The following is a 14,317-nucleotide window of genomic DNA, read 5'->3' as shown; positions in this document are numbered from 1 at the left end:
GCCTTGAGAGCTTTATAGTGCACTTGTAGCCGAAACATAAAGACGGCTGGTACTCGCAGACTCATTCACAATTGGGACTCCGGAAAGAAAAAGATGGGAGACAGACAAGCGGTGAATGTAGAAGAAAGTGCAAAAAAAGATGGGAAAAATGAAAAACTTTTAAACTGTGTTACAACTCGGCACGATTCCAAAATCAAAACGCTGCCCAAGACAGGTGCAGGTCAGCTCTCTGTCTTGACAAAAAGTCTTTATCAAAGCCTAAAACCAAAGTGAAACACCAACTAGGAAGAAGGCCAGCTGTTTTTTGCTTTTGAATACAATCTGCAGGTTTGTCGAGCAAGCACGTGTATTTTTCCTTTAACGGTTAAATAAAATGGAATTTAAAAAGGAAAGAATATTAAGGATAGAATACGCATGACAACAGACGGACAATATCTCTCTCTCTCTTTCTCTCTCTTCTCCCCCCCCCCCATCCTTACACTCACACACACATACATACAGACAAGATTTAGGTATAAAATAGCCCAGGTCGTTAATTTCCCAGAATTTCATCTTTTTATGTCATAGGGATTGGGTTTGTCTTGCATCGCCTCAGCAAACAATCGTAATTTCAACATAGTAGACACAGATTTTAGGCCAAATGCTGAGAGAATGAGCTACTGACTGTGCCCAAAAGTTAAGAATGTTTCTCTGACTATCATGGTCACCTACCATCTACTAGAAGCTCTTCAATTCACTTGGTGCATAACACTTGTCAGTGCGATCTGTGCATTGCTTGCACAGTTGCTTGCACTCTGTAACAAAGATTTTCAGTAAATCTATTGACTACAATAAATCCCACAGCTGTGAATGTCAACAATCTAAGATGCCCACACACACACACCTCAGATCTTCGCTTTAGATCTGCTGTCGAGTAAACCTGTAACATTGAATGAATGAAACCAGCAGTAACTGTTTCACCTACAGGGTATAACCTCGGTCATGTACCTCAAAATGTTGAGAGGTACATGAAAAAAGTAGGGCTCAGTCAAGGAATACATGAAAAAAACTGTTAAATTAACCATGAGCTCCAATGGAGTTGAATTGACTGAAACATCCCTTGTGTTGTTGGTCAACTCAACAGGCCTTTGAGACACGCTCTCGAAGGAAGGTTCAGTGACAGTTAGAGGTTGTGGTCATGCTATTAACTCATTTAGTACCAGCCAATTCTGGACCAAGTCTGAAAAGACGTTTCAAAATGTCTTTGGGAGTGAATGAGTTCAAGGTTCTTGTGAATCAGACAAGGATGCAGATGGCAAAAATCATCACTCAAAGCCAGTCTTTCAACTCAGTCACAGTAGGTAGGTTCCACCAATATATTTTAAGAATAACCTATTTTCATACATTTTATATAAATAATATGTATATTGAGATACTGTTGGAGTTAGTCAAGTCAACAGTATTTATAGAGCAATTTCAAACAGTCATTGCTGCATACAAAGTGCTGTACATGGAGCAATTTAACATGCACAATAAACAGTAAGACAAATCGGTAATAAAGGCGGTAGAAAGCCCCCAACAGTAAAACCAAGAACAAATCTAAGTCATGCTGAGACGAATGCCAAAGAATACAAGTCAGTTTTGAGGAGGGTTTTAAAGATGGGCAGCGAGGAGGCTTGCCGAATGTTCAGTGGGAGGTCATTGCAGAGAGAGGGACCAGCAACAGAAAAGGCTCGATCCCCTCTGAGCCTCAGTTTAGTTCTTGGTACTTCTAATAATGTCTGGTCCACAGACCTGAGGCGCCGGGCAGGTGTGTAGGGGTGTTAGCTATGATCTATGTTTGGAAGGTGAGGGCAGCTTCCTTTTTCTGGGCCTTTTAGATATTAGACATATCACCCATCCCAAGGAACATGGAGCATGTATGGTCGTATTTGTTCAAATGGGAACATTAACGTTTACACATTTCTTTATCGTTTGGCAATATTATGACTGAAAACTGTTGCCCAAATTGAAAGCGGTTGTGGCTTATTTTAGACTGGTCGGTTGAATAAACTGAGAAACACGAAACCTTCTGGTCAGGACAATTCAAGAGTGTAGAGACAAATACCTCCTACGGCTAAAAGGAAAACACGCTTACTCGTCAAGTGCTCATTCTTAGACAAACTCATTTCTGTTATTTTTCCCTTGTCCGTCTCTCTTTCTGTCCATGCAAGCCTCCTTTGACTGTTACTTTTATTGATATATTCTCCTTTTATTTTCTCTCCTGCTCGTGAGTTTAGAATCAGCCAGTCTGCTTTCACCTGGGTAGACATCCACGGATGTTGGGCCCAGTGTGCCTCACAACAACTATGTGGCACAGGAAGAGAGCGCGAGGGCAGACGTGTTGCTGTGGGCAACCGCTAACGCCAGGCCTCCTACACGCGACTGAGACATAAGGTGTGAGGTACAAGTACCTGCACATGAAAACAGATGCACGCATGCACACAAAAGACGACAAACACCCACACTACAATGCAAATAGGCACATTTGTGGCTAGAGCAGCAGAATGCGCATGGCACCTCATGGAACATTGGGAATAAATCTATTGAGGGAAAAGACACATGGGGAGCAGGAGTACGAGAAGTGTAGCCAGTGAGAACACGAGGCAGATGGGTAAAAAGTGATATGTCAAAGAGGACCGAGGTAGCGCAAGTCGGGAGACAGTCAAGTCAGGCACCGAGAGGAGAGCAACAACAGAGGAAAAGGAAGGAACCAGAGAGACAGCTGGCACTCTAGGGCATGCTGGATGGATAGCACCTTGTTAGCATAGGCCTGACAGTCTGATGAGAGGGCTGCTGTCAGACCATGCTGAGCCTGGGCTCTGTGAGTTTGGACGATAGGCAGGGAAGAGAATGGGTTTGCGAGACGGGGGGCCTCAGCAGATGAAAGACGTGGAAGGTGGTGGGCCAGCACTGGCAATGGGTGGGTGGGGGCTGTGGGGTCCTCCCAGCTGACTAGTTAGAGGAAGGGCTGATGCAGCCCCATTACACGGCACTATGACAAGGCTGCACGCTCGGCTGGCTCCCGCCCCTTGCGCCAACGCCGGCCAGCCTTTTCAAAGAGCAGCAGTGCTCACCTCTGGTCGCGAAACAGCTAAAAGTCAACTGAGGCATTGCTGTACAATAATGATTTATTCCTTTGCTGTTGGCCGCTTGTAAGCCGCACTGGCCGTGTACTGACAGACTGACACGCTGGCTTCACCGGAGGCTTTAACCCAGGCGTCACCCGGAGGAGAAAGAATAAATGCAGTACATTTGTGAAAACATGTACGTGTCCACAGTCTACCTTCTGGTTCACACTGCTGTTCTGGCCCAACTGAATTCGCTACAAAGACAAACTATTGGGCCACGCTATGGTCACCTCACCACCATAAACAAAGTGAAAATGAATGGAAAATATACCTGATCAATCCTGAGCAACAAAATGAGTGTCGACTCTTCCGTGAAGACTACAGACAAGATGTCAGTGTGTGTCTGTGGGATTTGTTCATTCAACCAAAAGATGTGTGAGGACCAAAGGCCACTGATGATGGACCACAGAGAAAGCCCTAATGGCTTGCCATCTCTGTTGGGGTTTCTCTTAGTTGTTTGAAGGGTTGAAGTTAGGGTTTTGTTAGTTCCTCCTTATCAAACTCAAGGTCTCGGTAAGATGACAAATTAAGATTCCGTGGGAAATAAAGGCTGTTGTGTCAAACTCTTGACTGGTTAATTTATTGAATTGTGACAAGATCATTTTGTCTGTTTTGTGGGATGAAAATCATCTGGATAAACTAATAGTGGATCTAAAAAGGAAAGTCTACACACCCTTATTCAAATGCAGGTTTTTGTGATCACTGTTAGGAAAAAATTTCAGGAAACGTCTAGTAGAATTGCTCAACTTTAATTTGGGTAAATCAGAGGCACTTTAAAGGTCCCCTCGAATGGTCCAATTGCGGGCACTTGTAGGTCCTGACTTAAAAATGTCTGTAGAAATAAAGAATGCCAAAACAGACAGACCGGAGAAATTTTAGGTTTGATTTCTGATGAGGTCCAGCATATTTTGGATCACCCACATTTTGGTCAAAAACTGCAACGTCAGACTCATGTGAGAGAGCAAGTCCTCAATTTATCTGTTATGAAATATAAATATTGAATAATCGAAAGTGGTGAAAACAGCTTGAGAACAAATCTTATAATTGCCCTTTAACACTCAAAATATATGAGAAGTAAGAAACTCTGCCTACTTCCTTGTTTTGTGCAAGCAAGCCATGCGGCGTATTGGATGTGATTTTTTTTTTCAAAGAATGAAAATAGTGGGGCCAGATACATTTTAAGCAGATTTTGATCAAACTGATCACTCTTATGCTTTGTTGCAGGAGGAAGGAAATAAAGTGATCTTGTTGGTGAAAAATGGATCATCTTGACACGACAAAGACAGTCCTTTCAATGGCGGTGGTGTCTCTTTATTCCAACGAAACATGAATTTGAATGTGGTTTGTAAATTCTGAACACAGCCATTTACCAAAGTGGATACATCTGCATCCATTATTTCAGTTTCTTACTTTAGTTCCCCTCTCGAAGATTTCAGAATAACACAATGTGGTTAAAGCTGCAATAAGTCGACAAGAATAGAAGCATGAAAAGTACTGAGGTGAAGACATCGTTAACACTCGTCAAAGTGTTTTTTCTCTTATGCAAATTATTATCAAGTTGGTTTTTATTGACACTAAATAATCCTAGAACATTCATTGGAACATTGCCTTTATATATATATATATATATATATATATATATATATATATATATATATATATATATATATATATATATATATATATATACCTCCTCTACATGGATGACATAAAGCTGTATGCTAAGAGCGAAAGGGACATAGATTCCCTGATCCACACAACCAGGATCCAGCGACATCGGGATGTCATTCGGGCTTGAGAAATGTAGTCGGATGGTGACTAAGAGAGGAAAGGTAGTCCGCGTTGAAGGGGTCTCACTCCCTGAAGAAACAATAGCAGACATTGAGGACAGCTACAAGTACCTCGGTATACCACAAGCCAATGGCAACCTCAAACTGGCAACAAGGAAAGCGGCTACGGCCAAATACCTCCAGCGAGTGAGGCAGGTCCTAAGAAGCCAGCTCAATGGCAAGAATAAGACCCGGGCAATAAACAGCTATGCCCTGCCAGTGATCAGATACCCTGCAGGAATAATAAGGTGGCCAAAGGAAGAGATTCAGACCACGGAGGTTAAGACCCGAAAGCTCCTAACCATGCATGGAGGGTTCCATCCCAAATCCAGCACCCTGAGACTGTACGCAAGCCGAAAGGAAGGAGGCCGGGGACTAGTGAGTGTGAGAGCCACTGTCCAGGATGAAACATCCAAGCTCCATGAATACATCAAGGAGAAGGCTCCAACGGATGACGTACTCAGAGAATGTCTCAGACAATGGGGAACAGAAGATGAGGTGCTGGAAGAGGGACCATCATGGGAGTACAAGCCCCTACACGGGATGTACCACCGGACCATAACTGAAGTGGCCGATCTCAAGAAGTCCTATCAGTGGCTAGAGTGGGCTGGCCTGAAGGACAGCACAGAGGCACTCATCCTGGCTGCTCAGGAGCAGGCCTTGAGCACCAGAGCCATCGAGGCCCAGATATACCACACCAGACAAGACCCAAGGTGTAGGTTGTGCAAAGAGGCACCTGAGACGATCCAACACATAACTGCAGGGTGTAAGATGCTGGCAGGGAAAACCTACATGGAACGCCATAAGCAGGTGGCTGGCATAGTCTACCGAAACATCTGTGCGGAGTATGGACTGGAAACCCCAAGGTCAAAATGGGAAACACCTCCGAAGGTGGTGGAGAATGACAGAGCGAAGATCCTGTGGGACTTCCAGATCCAGACTGACAAGATGGTAATGGCGGACCAACCAGATATCGTGATCATAGATAAAGGGCAGAGGAAAGCCGTTGTAGTGGATGTAGCGGTCCCGAGTGATGGAAACATCAGGAAGAAGGAACATGAGAAACTCGAGAAATACCAAGGGCTCAGAGAGGAGCTGGAGAGAGCCTGGAAGGTAAAGGTGACAGTCGTGCCTGTGGTGGTCGGAGCACTCGGGGCAGTGACCCCCAAACTAGATGAGTGGTTGCAACAGATCCCGGGAACAACATCGGACATTTCAGTCCAGAAATGTGCAGTGCTGGGAACAGCAAGGATACTGTGCAGAACCCTCAAGCTTCCTGGCCTCTGGTAGAGGACCCGAGCTGAATGAGGGACGGACACCACCCGAGGGGTGAGATGAGGATTTATATTTTTATATATATATATATATATATATATATATATATATATATATATATATATATATAAATCTCTAATATAATCTCTAATAATAGCTCTAATATATATATATATATATATATATATATATATATATATATATATATATATATATATATATAATATATTAGAGCTGTCAAACGATTAAAATATTTAATCTAATTAAAAATGCAACTGTCAAAATTAACTCAAATGAACTAAAAAATTAATCGTGATTGCTCACACATTTTTTATCGTTTCTGAATTTCCTTTTACATTTGTTGTCCTATTTTTCCCCATTTTAATGCTCTCATCAACTTGGAATCATGAATCAGTTTTCTATGTGCCAAATGCAAATATTTACTGAAATAACAATTTCAATTTTCAATTTTACATGAACATTTTTCACTTGGAGCAGTTGTTCACACACACAATATAACTGTCCATCAACAACAGTGAAAAAAAAATATTTTGTCACACAACAGCTGCTTTAACAGCTTTTTTTAATGAAATCAAAACAGACCAATATAACATTATAAAGTGCACATCTAAGGTAAACTAGTACTCAGCCTATAGTGGATTTAAACCATGGTTGCATACTTCATTTTTCTCAAGTTTGCTTTGAACACAGCAGTCTCTTTCTGTATGTTTGTTGAAGAATAACGAGACACCGGACACCAGTGTTCATTATGTGCCACTGTATTGGAAACTGCCGGCCGTACAAACAAGCACACGCACTTCCCCCGTGCTGCAGGGGCAAACCATTCTGAAAAGGGGGGTGGGGGTTCAATCCCCCTAACACAGTCAGGCTATGTTGATTGTATTGGTCCTTCTTGCGCGGAAGTCTCTCTACGGTTTTGTGTAGACCTCATTTCGAATGACTACACTTGGTTCGATGACAACACTGGAGACATTTCACTTTCGCTAGGTCGGTACCACTGTAGCGCACTGTCACTGTCAGACGAACACAGAGAAGCTCCACCCGCTCTATTTACATGGCCACAGAACACTGTAACCTTCCACGCAAAATAGTTCCAAACAAGTAACAATCGCGTCAGTGGCATACATCGTATACCTGTATGATACAGAGAGAGAGAGAAGAACAGATAACTTTGTTCTTGTCAGAGGAGCAATATGGCAACTTTTGAAAAGTAAACTTTCCATTCATAAACTCTTCAGGTATCCATTTTCGGTGTCTCGCGCTGCCGTGGCTGGCAAAACAGACATGGGCGTGGACTTCTGCAGCGCGTTTGTTGTTTTGTTTCTGGTGCATTTATAGAGCAACGTAACATCCGCTTGTGACGTGTGCCGCGTTAATCTCGCAAGAAAAAAATTTAATCCCGTTAAAATTCATTTAAATTAATGCCAATAAAAACGCACTAAACTGACAGCTCTAATATATATATATATATATATATAAAGCTAAGATCATGGCGAGAATGAAAGTTGGGCAACCTAGAAACCGATTACAACGGCTATGTGAAGTACCACCTGAAAGTCTCATGGAAAGTGTGAATGCAGCACTGAGTGCAATCCCTACCGTAACGATCACGGAAACCAATGAGTTGATATACGCTTCAGCATCAGTGATCCTTGAGATGGTTGGCTATAAGAGCAACCATGACATACGTTACCCACCATGGAAAAGACGGTTGGAGGCAAGATCAAGGCGGCTCGGAAAGATGTGAGTCAATTGACGGAGGCCCAGAGAGGTGTGATGAAAAGGCCGATACCCGAGAGGTACATCCAGATGACCATACCTGAAGCACTCGAAACTGCCAAACAGAGGCTCCAAGCCTTGTCCAGCCGCCTAAAGCGGTACACGAAAGAGAATGAGGCCAGACGAATAAACAGGCTGTTCACAACACAACCTGCGAAAGTGTACACTCAGCCTAACAACAGAGCTGACCCACCAAGACTGCAAACTGAAAGGTACTGGAAAGGGATATGGGAGAAGGAGGTTGCACATAACAGCAGTGCACAATGGCTGGTGATCCTGAGAGAGGAGCACGGCAACCTCCCTGAACAGAACCCAGTTACCATAACAGTGTCAGACATACAGGAAAGAGTCTCAGACAATGAAGAACTGGACAGCACCAGGCCCGGACATGGTCCACACCTACTGGCTAAAGAAACTCACAGCACTCCATGAGCGCCTAGCAGCACAAATGAGCCAGCTGCTGAGGGATGGGACTCACCCAGGATGGCTAACCGAAGGGCGAACGATCCTGATCATGAAGGATCCCTCAAAGGCTGCAGTCCCATCCAACTATCGGCCAATAACCTGTCTCTCCACAACATGGAAGCTCATGTCAGGCATCATTGCGGCTAAGATAAGTGGACACATGGATCAATACATGAGCGAAGCACAGAAGGGCATCGGTAGAGATACCAGAGTAGCCAAACATCAGCTCCTGGTTGACACAACAGTCGCACAAGACTACAGGTCCCGACGTACCAACCTGTGCACAGCCTGGATTGATTACAAAAAAGCCTATGACTCGATGCCACATACATGGATCACTGAATGCTTGGAGTTGGATAAAGTGAACAGGACCCTAAGAGCCTTCGTTGCGAACTCGATGAGGATGTGGAAAACCAGACTTGAAGCCAATGGCATGCCACTTACCCAAGTGTCCATCAAATGTGGCATATACGAAGGTGATGCACTCTCCCCACTGCTGTTCTGCATAGGACTGAACCCCCTAAGCCAAGTAGTCACCAAGACAGGCTATGGATACCACCGCAGAAATGGAGCTACAATCAGTCACCCCCTCTACATGGATGACATAAAGCTGTATGCTAAGAGCAAAAGGGACATTGACTCCCTGATCCATACAACCAGGATCTACAACAGCGACATTCGGGATGACATTCAGGCTTGAGAAATGTAGTCACATGGTGACTAAGCCGAAAGGAAGGAGGCCGAGGACTAGTGAGTGTGAGAGCCACTGTCCAGGATGAAACATCCAAGCTCCATGAATACATCAAGGAGAAGGCTCCAAAGGATGACGTACTCAGAGAATGTCTCAGACAATGGGGAACAGAAGATGAGGCGCTGGAAGAGGGATCATCATGGGAGGACAATCCCCTACACGGGATGTACCACCGGACCATAACTGAAGTGGCCGATCTCAAGAGGTCCCATCAGTGGCTAGAGAGGGCTGGCCTGAAGGACAGCACAGAGGCACTCATCCTGGCTGCTCAGGAGCAAGCCCTGAGCACCAGAGCCATTGAGGCCCAGATATACCACACCAGACAAGACCCAAGGTGTAGGTTGTGCAAAGAGGCACTTGAGACGATCCAACACATAACTGCAGGGTGTAAGATGCTGGCAGGGAAAACCTACATGGAACGCCATAACCAGGTGGCTGGCATAGTCTACCGAAACATCTGTGCGGAGTATGGACTGGAAGCCCCAAGGTCAAAATGGGAAACACCTCCTAAGGTGGTGGAGAATGACTGAGCGAAGATCCTGTGGGACTTCCAGATCCAGACTGACAAGATGGTAATGTCGGACCAACCAGATATCGTGATCATAGATAAAGGGCAGAGGAAAGCCGTTGTAATGGATGTAGCGGTCCCAAGTGATGGAAACATCAGAAAGAAGGAAAACGAGAAACTCGAGAAATACCAAGGGCTCAGAGAGGAGCTGGAGCGAGCCTGGAAGGTAAAGGTGACAGTCGTGCCTGTGGTGGTCGGAGAACTTGGGGCAGTGACCCCTAAACTAGATGAGTGGTTGCAACATCGGACATCTCAGTCAAGAAATGTGCAGTGCTGGGAACAGCAAGGATACTGCGCAGAACCCTCAAGCTTCCTGGCCTCTGGTAGAGGACCCGAGCTGAATGAGGGACGGACACCACCCGAGGAGGGGGTGAGACGAGGAATATATATAAATAAATTCCTCATCTCACCCCCTCTTCGGGTGGTGTCCGTCCCTCATATATATATATATATATATATATATATATATATATATATATATATATAGCGGGGGGGAAAACAGCTCACCTATCCCTAATGAGCAACACAATTTATTCTTTGAAGTGATGAGCACTGCCGCTGCGACTACGGGGAAAATATTTGTGTGAGAGCGCTCGTCTCTCAGCATTGACACAACAATCCCTCCACTCTAGGCAGCAGAAAATAAGCTTTTGAAAATATTACCGTCCATCTAGTGACTGCCAACAGTCACTTTATCAAACATTATGACAAATTGACACCAATTATATATTCATCACCTATTCAAGTATTTGATCACGAGGCACCGGGCTGGATAATGAGCTGGGTTCTTTACAGCTAAGTATGCATTATTATGGCAAGCTTTTCCTTTTGAACTTGGAGGTCAGTCCTCCCCAACAGTGTGAAAAAAATAATGCATCACAGGAGCAGCAATAATGCAAGGGCCTGCAAGTAATCCCAGCGGGGATGTGAAAATACCTTTGTACTACAGTGTCTGACATAGACTGCTGCCAAACCAAAACAGCCCTCTCCCAGAGGAAGATAGATGGATCGACAGATGAGTGGATGATGGATTGCAAAGGATAAAAGAGAGAGAGGAAAAGGTCTGACGAAGAATCGCTTCGTTAAGAAAAGTAAAACGAACATATTTGTCTCAGGGTAGCAGACAAATCTAAATCACATGTAAGCAAACCGCATCCACCGTCTTCGTTCTGCTTGAGAGAGAGAGAGAGAGAGAGAGAGAGAGAGCGAGAGAGAGAAAAAAATCTATTTCACTTTCGAGTCTGATGCTGTTCATTGTGTGACCGCGGTGTGAGGACAGGTGCTGCTGTTTTGAGAGGCTGATGGGAGACAGGTGAAAGTCTCGGAGGGCTGGCTGACTTTTACAGCTTTGCCTATATGCGGCTCATATGGGAGACCTTGGGTGCTGCCAACACCCATCAACAGCGCGGGGGCCTTTGGGTATTCAAGTGTTGAGACCCGGGCGGAATCAGCTACATGAGAGATACAGATAGGACTGGGATGACATCACTTCCCTCTTCCATCTCATCTGTCATAAACATTAGGCTCGGCCTCAGCAAACACAAAGATAAGGCTCGGAGGGCGGAATAGGGAACAGAGGAAGGAAGAAAGGGGGAGAGAATTAGAAAGTTTCCCTCCCTCATCGAAACAGACACAAGTTGCTTTCAGTTATGTGAGTTAAGACATCCAATAAGTGATCATTTAAGGCTTTTGGTCCAATATTATTTTGGAGTTACAAGACAGTCAAATATAATCCAGCTTTGGAGTGACTATCAGAGCTTGCTACTTGCGGAACCGTTGGACTGCGGGGGTCTGTTCAACTCTGCACAAGCAGCCTTGCGTGTCAGAGGAATTGTCTCTTCCTACTTTTTGGGGTTTTGATATCCTGCTGGAATACTGATGAAGCGCTTCATATTCAATTATTAGACATTCTGGCTGAATTAGAATGTGAAATCCATAGAAAGAAGACATTGTATCTCTGAGGCTATAGCTCAATAGAGTGGTACCTTGAGTTCTGATTTCAGGCGTGTGACCAAGCTGGTAACTCTATTCACTAGTACAGTATCCCCTTCGAAATAAATTGAAAGGTCATTCATTTTTCCACCACTCTTACCCCAAAAAACGGTTTCTATGAAAAAATAAATACAAATTACAACAAGAAGAATACGAATATCATCGTGTAGAAATCATCGCTACAATAATTGATAATAGGAAAGCTCGAGTACCTGGACCAAGTACAGGCAAGCGATGTTCAATCCCGAGCCCAACCTGTTCCTCGGGGATTCAGTAAATGTCATATAAAATGAACGCAAGCCGCACCTAACTGTGTCGCATGAGTAACTGACACTATGTGGCGCACACCGTTTCGAAAAGCTTCTTTCCTGTGGCTGATCCCAGCCAATGGACTCACAGTGCTCAGCTTGCTTGAGGTAATGATGATGCGCCGCTCGTGAAGCATACTGCCGTAGAGTTGCAGCATGTTGTTGACATCCACAGCCACAAAGTATTCTGTCAGGTTTCTCTAGAAAGAGGGAGAAAGGAAGCGATATATGCAGGCACATAACAAACTGTCCTTGTACAACATGTTACAGAAAGGTGTCAAGGATTCAGACGGTTAGAGTGCGTGCTCTCGTTGCACAGACGTACAGTACCTGAGCTACAACCTTGTGCCGATTACTTTGTTGTAAAAGCCAACAGTGAAAACACGGAATTAAAGAGGTTAACATTTGCATGCGCAGACGCCTGACTGAATTCTACTTTCGACACAAAACTCAACAGGGAAAAGGGCGAGTTAAATCTGAAGTATCTAATACCCATGCAAGTCACTGAACTTCAACATGAAAATGTATCAGCGCCAGGAGACAAAACTGAAACAAGAGGATGATGCAATAATTTCAAAAGATGACAAGTGTATCTGGTTAAATACGATTAGAGGCAGAGATGTTTCCAGAAGAGAGGGCTCACTTTATCTCTCTTCTGTCTGCTATTCCACAAATACCTACACTCTCTGGGATAGTTGGCAGTCCATTGATATCCGGGGCGATGAAGTAGGAGTGCTGCGGAAAACACAAACATGCAGGAGAAAGAAGAAGAGAGAAGGTCACAAGTGATGCACACCACTTACATAGAAGAAAATGAGGGGGGGGGGGGGGGTTGGTTGACTTTGTTCTATGATTTATGGCTCATCTTCAGCTCTGTCTATATGAATTGCTGAGCTGGTGTCTGAACTGTGGCACTGCTTTTATCGGGCTTGCAGAACAGAGAACGCTCAATCGAAACCCATCTCCCCATAGACACGGACTGGGGTGATGTCTCTGGTGGAAAACTGAGTCTTTATTTAAGCATTAGAAAGGCTTGTGGAGCAGCAAGACTTGTGTGTGCCAGCGCGCGCATGCACACAAACACGGGTTGTTTAGAGGATCACAGAGCTGCCTGTCTCACTTTGGGAGAGCAGGGCACATTCAGTGTTCCCATCAAAGAGGCCGGAGAGGGGTTCTGTCTGGAGACAGGTAGGCAAAGCACCAAGTGAAGCACGAACCGCCTCACTCAGCCATCTGTTGCCGGCTTGTCCCTTAAAACCTTGACAGAGTATTTTAAGAGCATCGAACAATAACTACATTTAAATATGTTTCAAAGTGCGCCGCATTTGCCTTCGGAATGTTAATTCAACTGCTGCATACATGAATTTGCAACGGTGGAAAAATCTCTCGATCAAATAATCTCAATACAAAGACGGTGAACAAAATTCTCTGATTCAAGATAGAGAAGAATCAATGCATCCATCCATCCATCCACTCATTTTCTAATCCGCTTAGCCTCACGAGGGTCGTGGGCGTGCCGAAGCCTAACCCAGCTGTCTTCAGGCAGTAGGCGGGGGACACCCTGATCCGGTTGCCAGCCAATCGCAGGGCACGCATAGACAAACAACCATTCACGCTCACAATCACAACGGGGGACAATTTGGATGCCCAATCAACCTGCCATGCATGTTTTTGGAATGTGGAAGAAAACCGGAGTACTCGGAGAAAACCCACGCAGGCACCGGGAGAACATGCAAAACCCTCCACAGGAAGCCCGGAGTCAAAATCGAACCATGCACCCTCACACGTTGAGGCTGACGTGCTAACCAGTTGAGCACCATGCCGCCCGCCCTGTCAAGAAGAATTGATAGGAGAAATATAGGCACCCAGAGAACCCAACAGAATCAGAGGGGGGATTTTGGAGGGACTTAAGGCAATGCTCCATGAACTCCAGACATCATCCAAATCATTTCCATCTGAGGAGTGTATTTACCTACTTACATGCACTGTACATAAATGTTCTATTTTTCTTTACCTTCTGTAGAGAGGATGCCAATGTGGTCTTCAGTACTCAATTGAGGCACAGTAAGAAATGGTGCAAATCTGCATAATTACTCAAGAAAATGTGATGGTAAACAGTACAAAATATTCCTCTCCCCGGTGTTTCTACATTATGGACAAAAACTGAAAAAATTGTATCT

At 44.6% G+C, this 14,317-nt stretch overlaps 2 protein-coding genes across 6 annotated transcripts in view; one reads left to right on the top strand and one right to left on the bottom strand.

Moving 5' to 3' along the window:
• The window catches only part of crb1 (crumbs cell polarity complex component 1), a 226,567-nt gene that overhangs the window by 105,476 nt on the left and 106,774 nt on the right, over positions 1-14,317 (top strand). The window lies entirely within an intron of this gene.
• Positions 1-14,317, bottom strand: part of dennd1b (DENN/MADD domain containing 1B) — a 142,209-nt gene that overhangs the window by 71,980 nt on the left and 55,912 nt on the right. For all 5 annotated transcript variants that reach the window (XM_052073906.1, XM_052073908.1, XM_052073909.1 and 2 more), the window contains 2 exons: positions 12,819-12,872; positions 12,227-12,337 (listed from right to left, as the gene is read on the bottom strand). In XM_052073906.1, coding sequence (XP_051929866.1) covers positions 12,227-12,337; positions 12,819-12,872 — 165 coding nt within the window. The remainder of the gene's footprint in view (positions 1-12,226; positions 12,338-12,818; positions 12,873-14,317) is intronic.

This window comes from Hippocampus zosterae, chromosome 8, assembly GCF_025434085.1.
Source record: "Hippocampus zosterae strain Florida chromosome 8, ASM2543408v3, whole genome shotgun sequence".
Classification (NCBI taxonomy): Eukaryota; Metazoa; Chordata; class Actinopteri; order Syngnathiformes; family Syngnathidae; genus Hippocampus; species Hippocampus zosterae.
The sequence above is the reverse complement of the archived record's forward strand: the minus strand, read 5'-3'. Positions and strand labels throughout refer to the sequence as shown.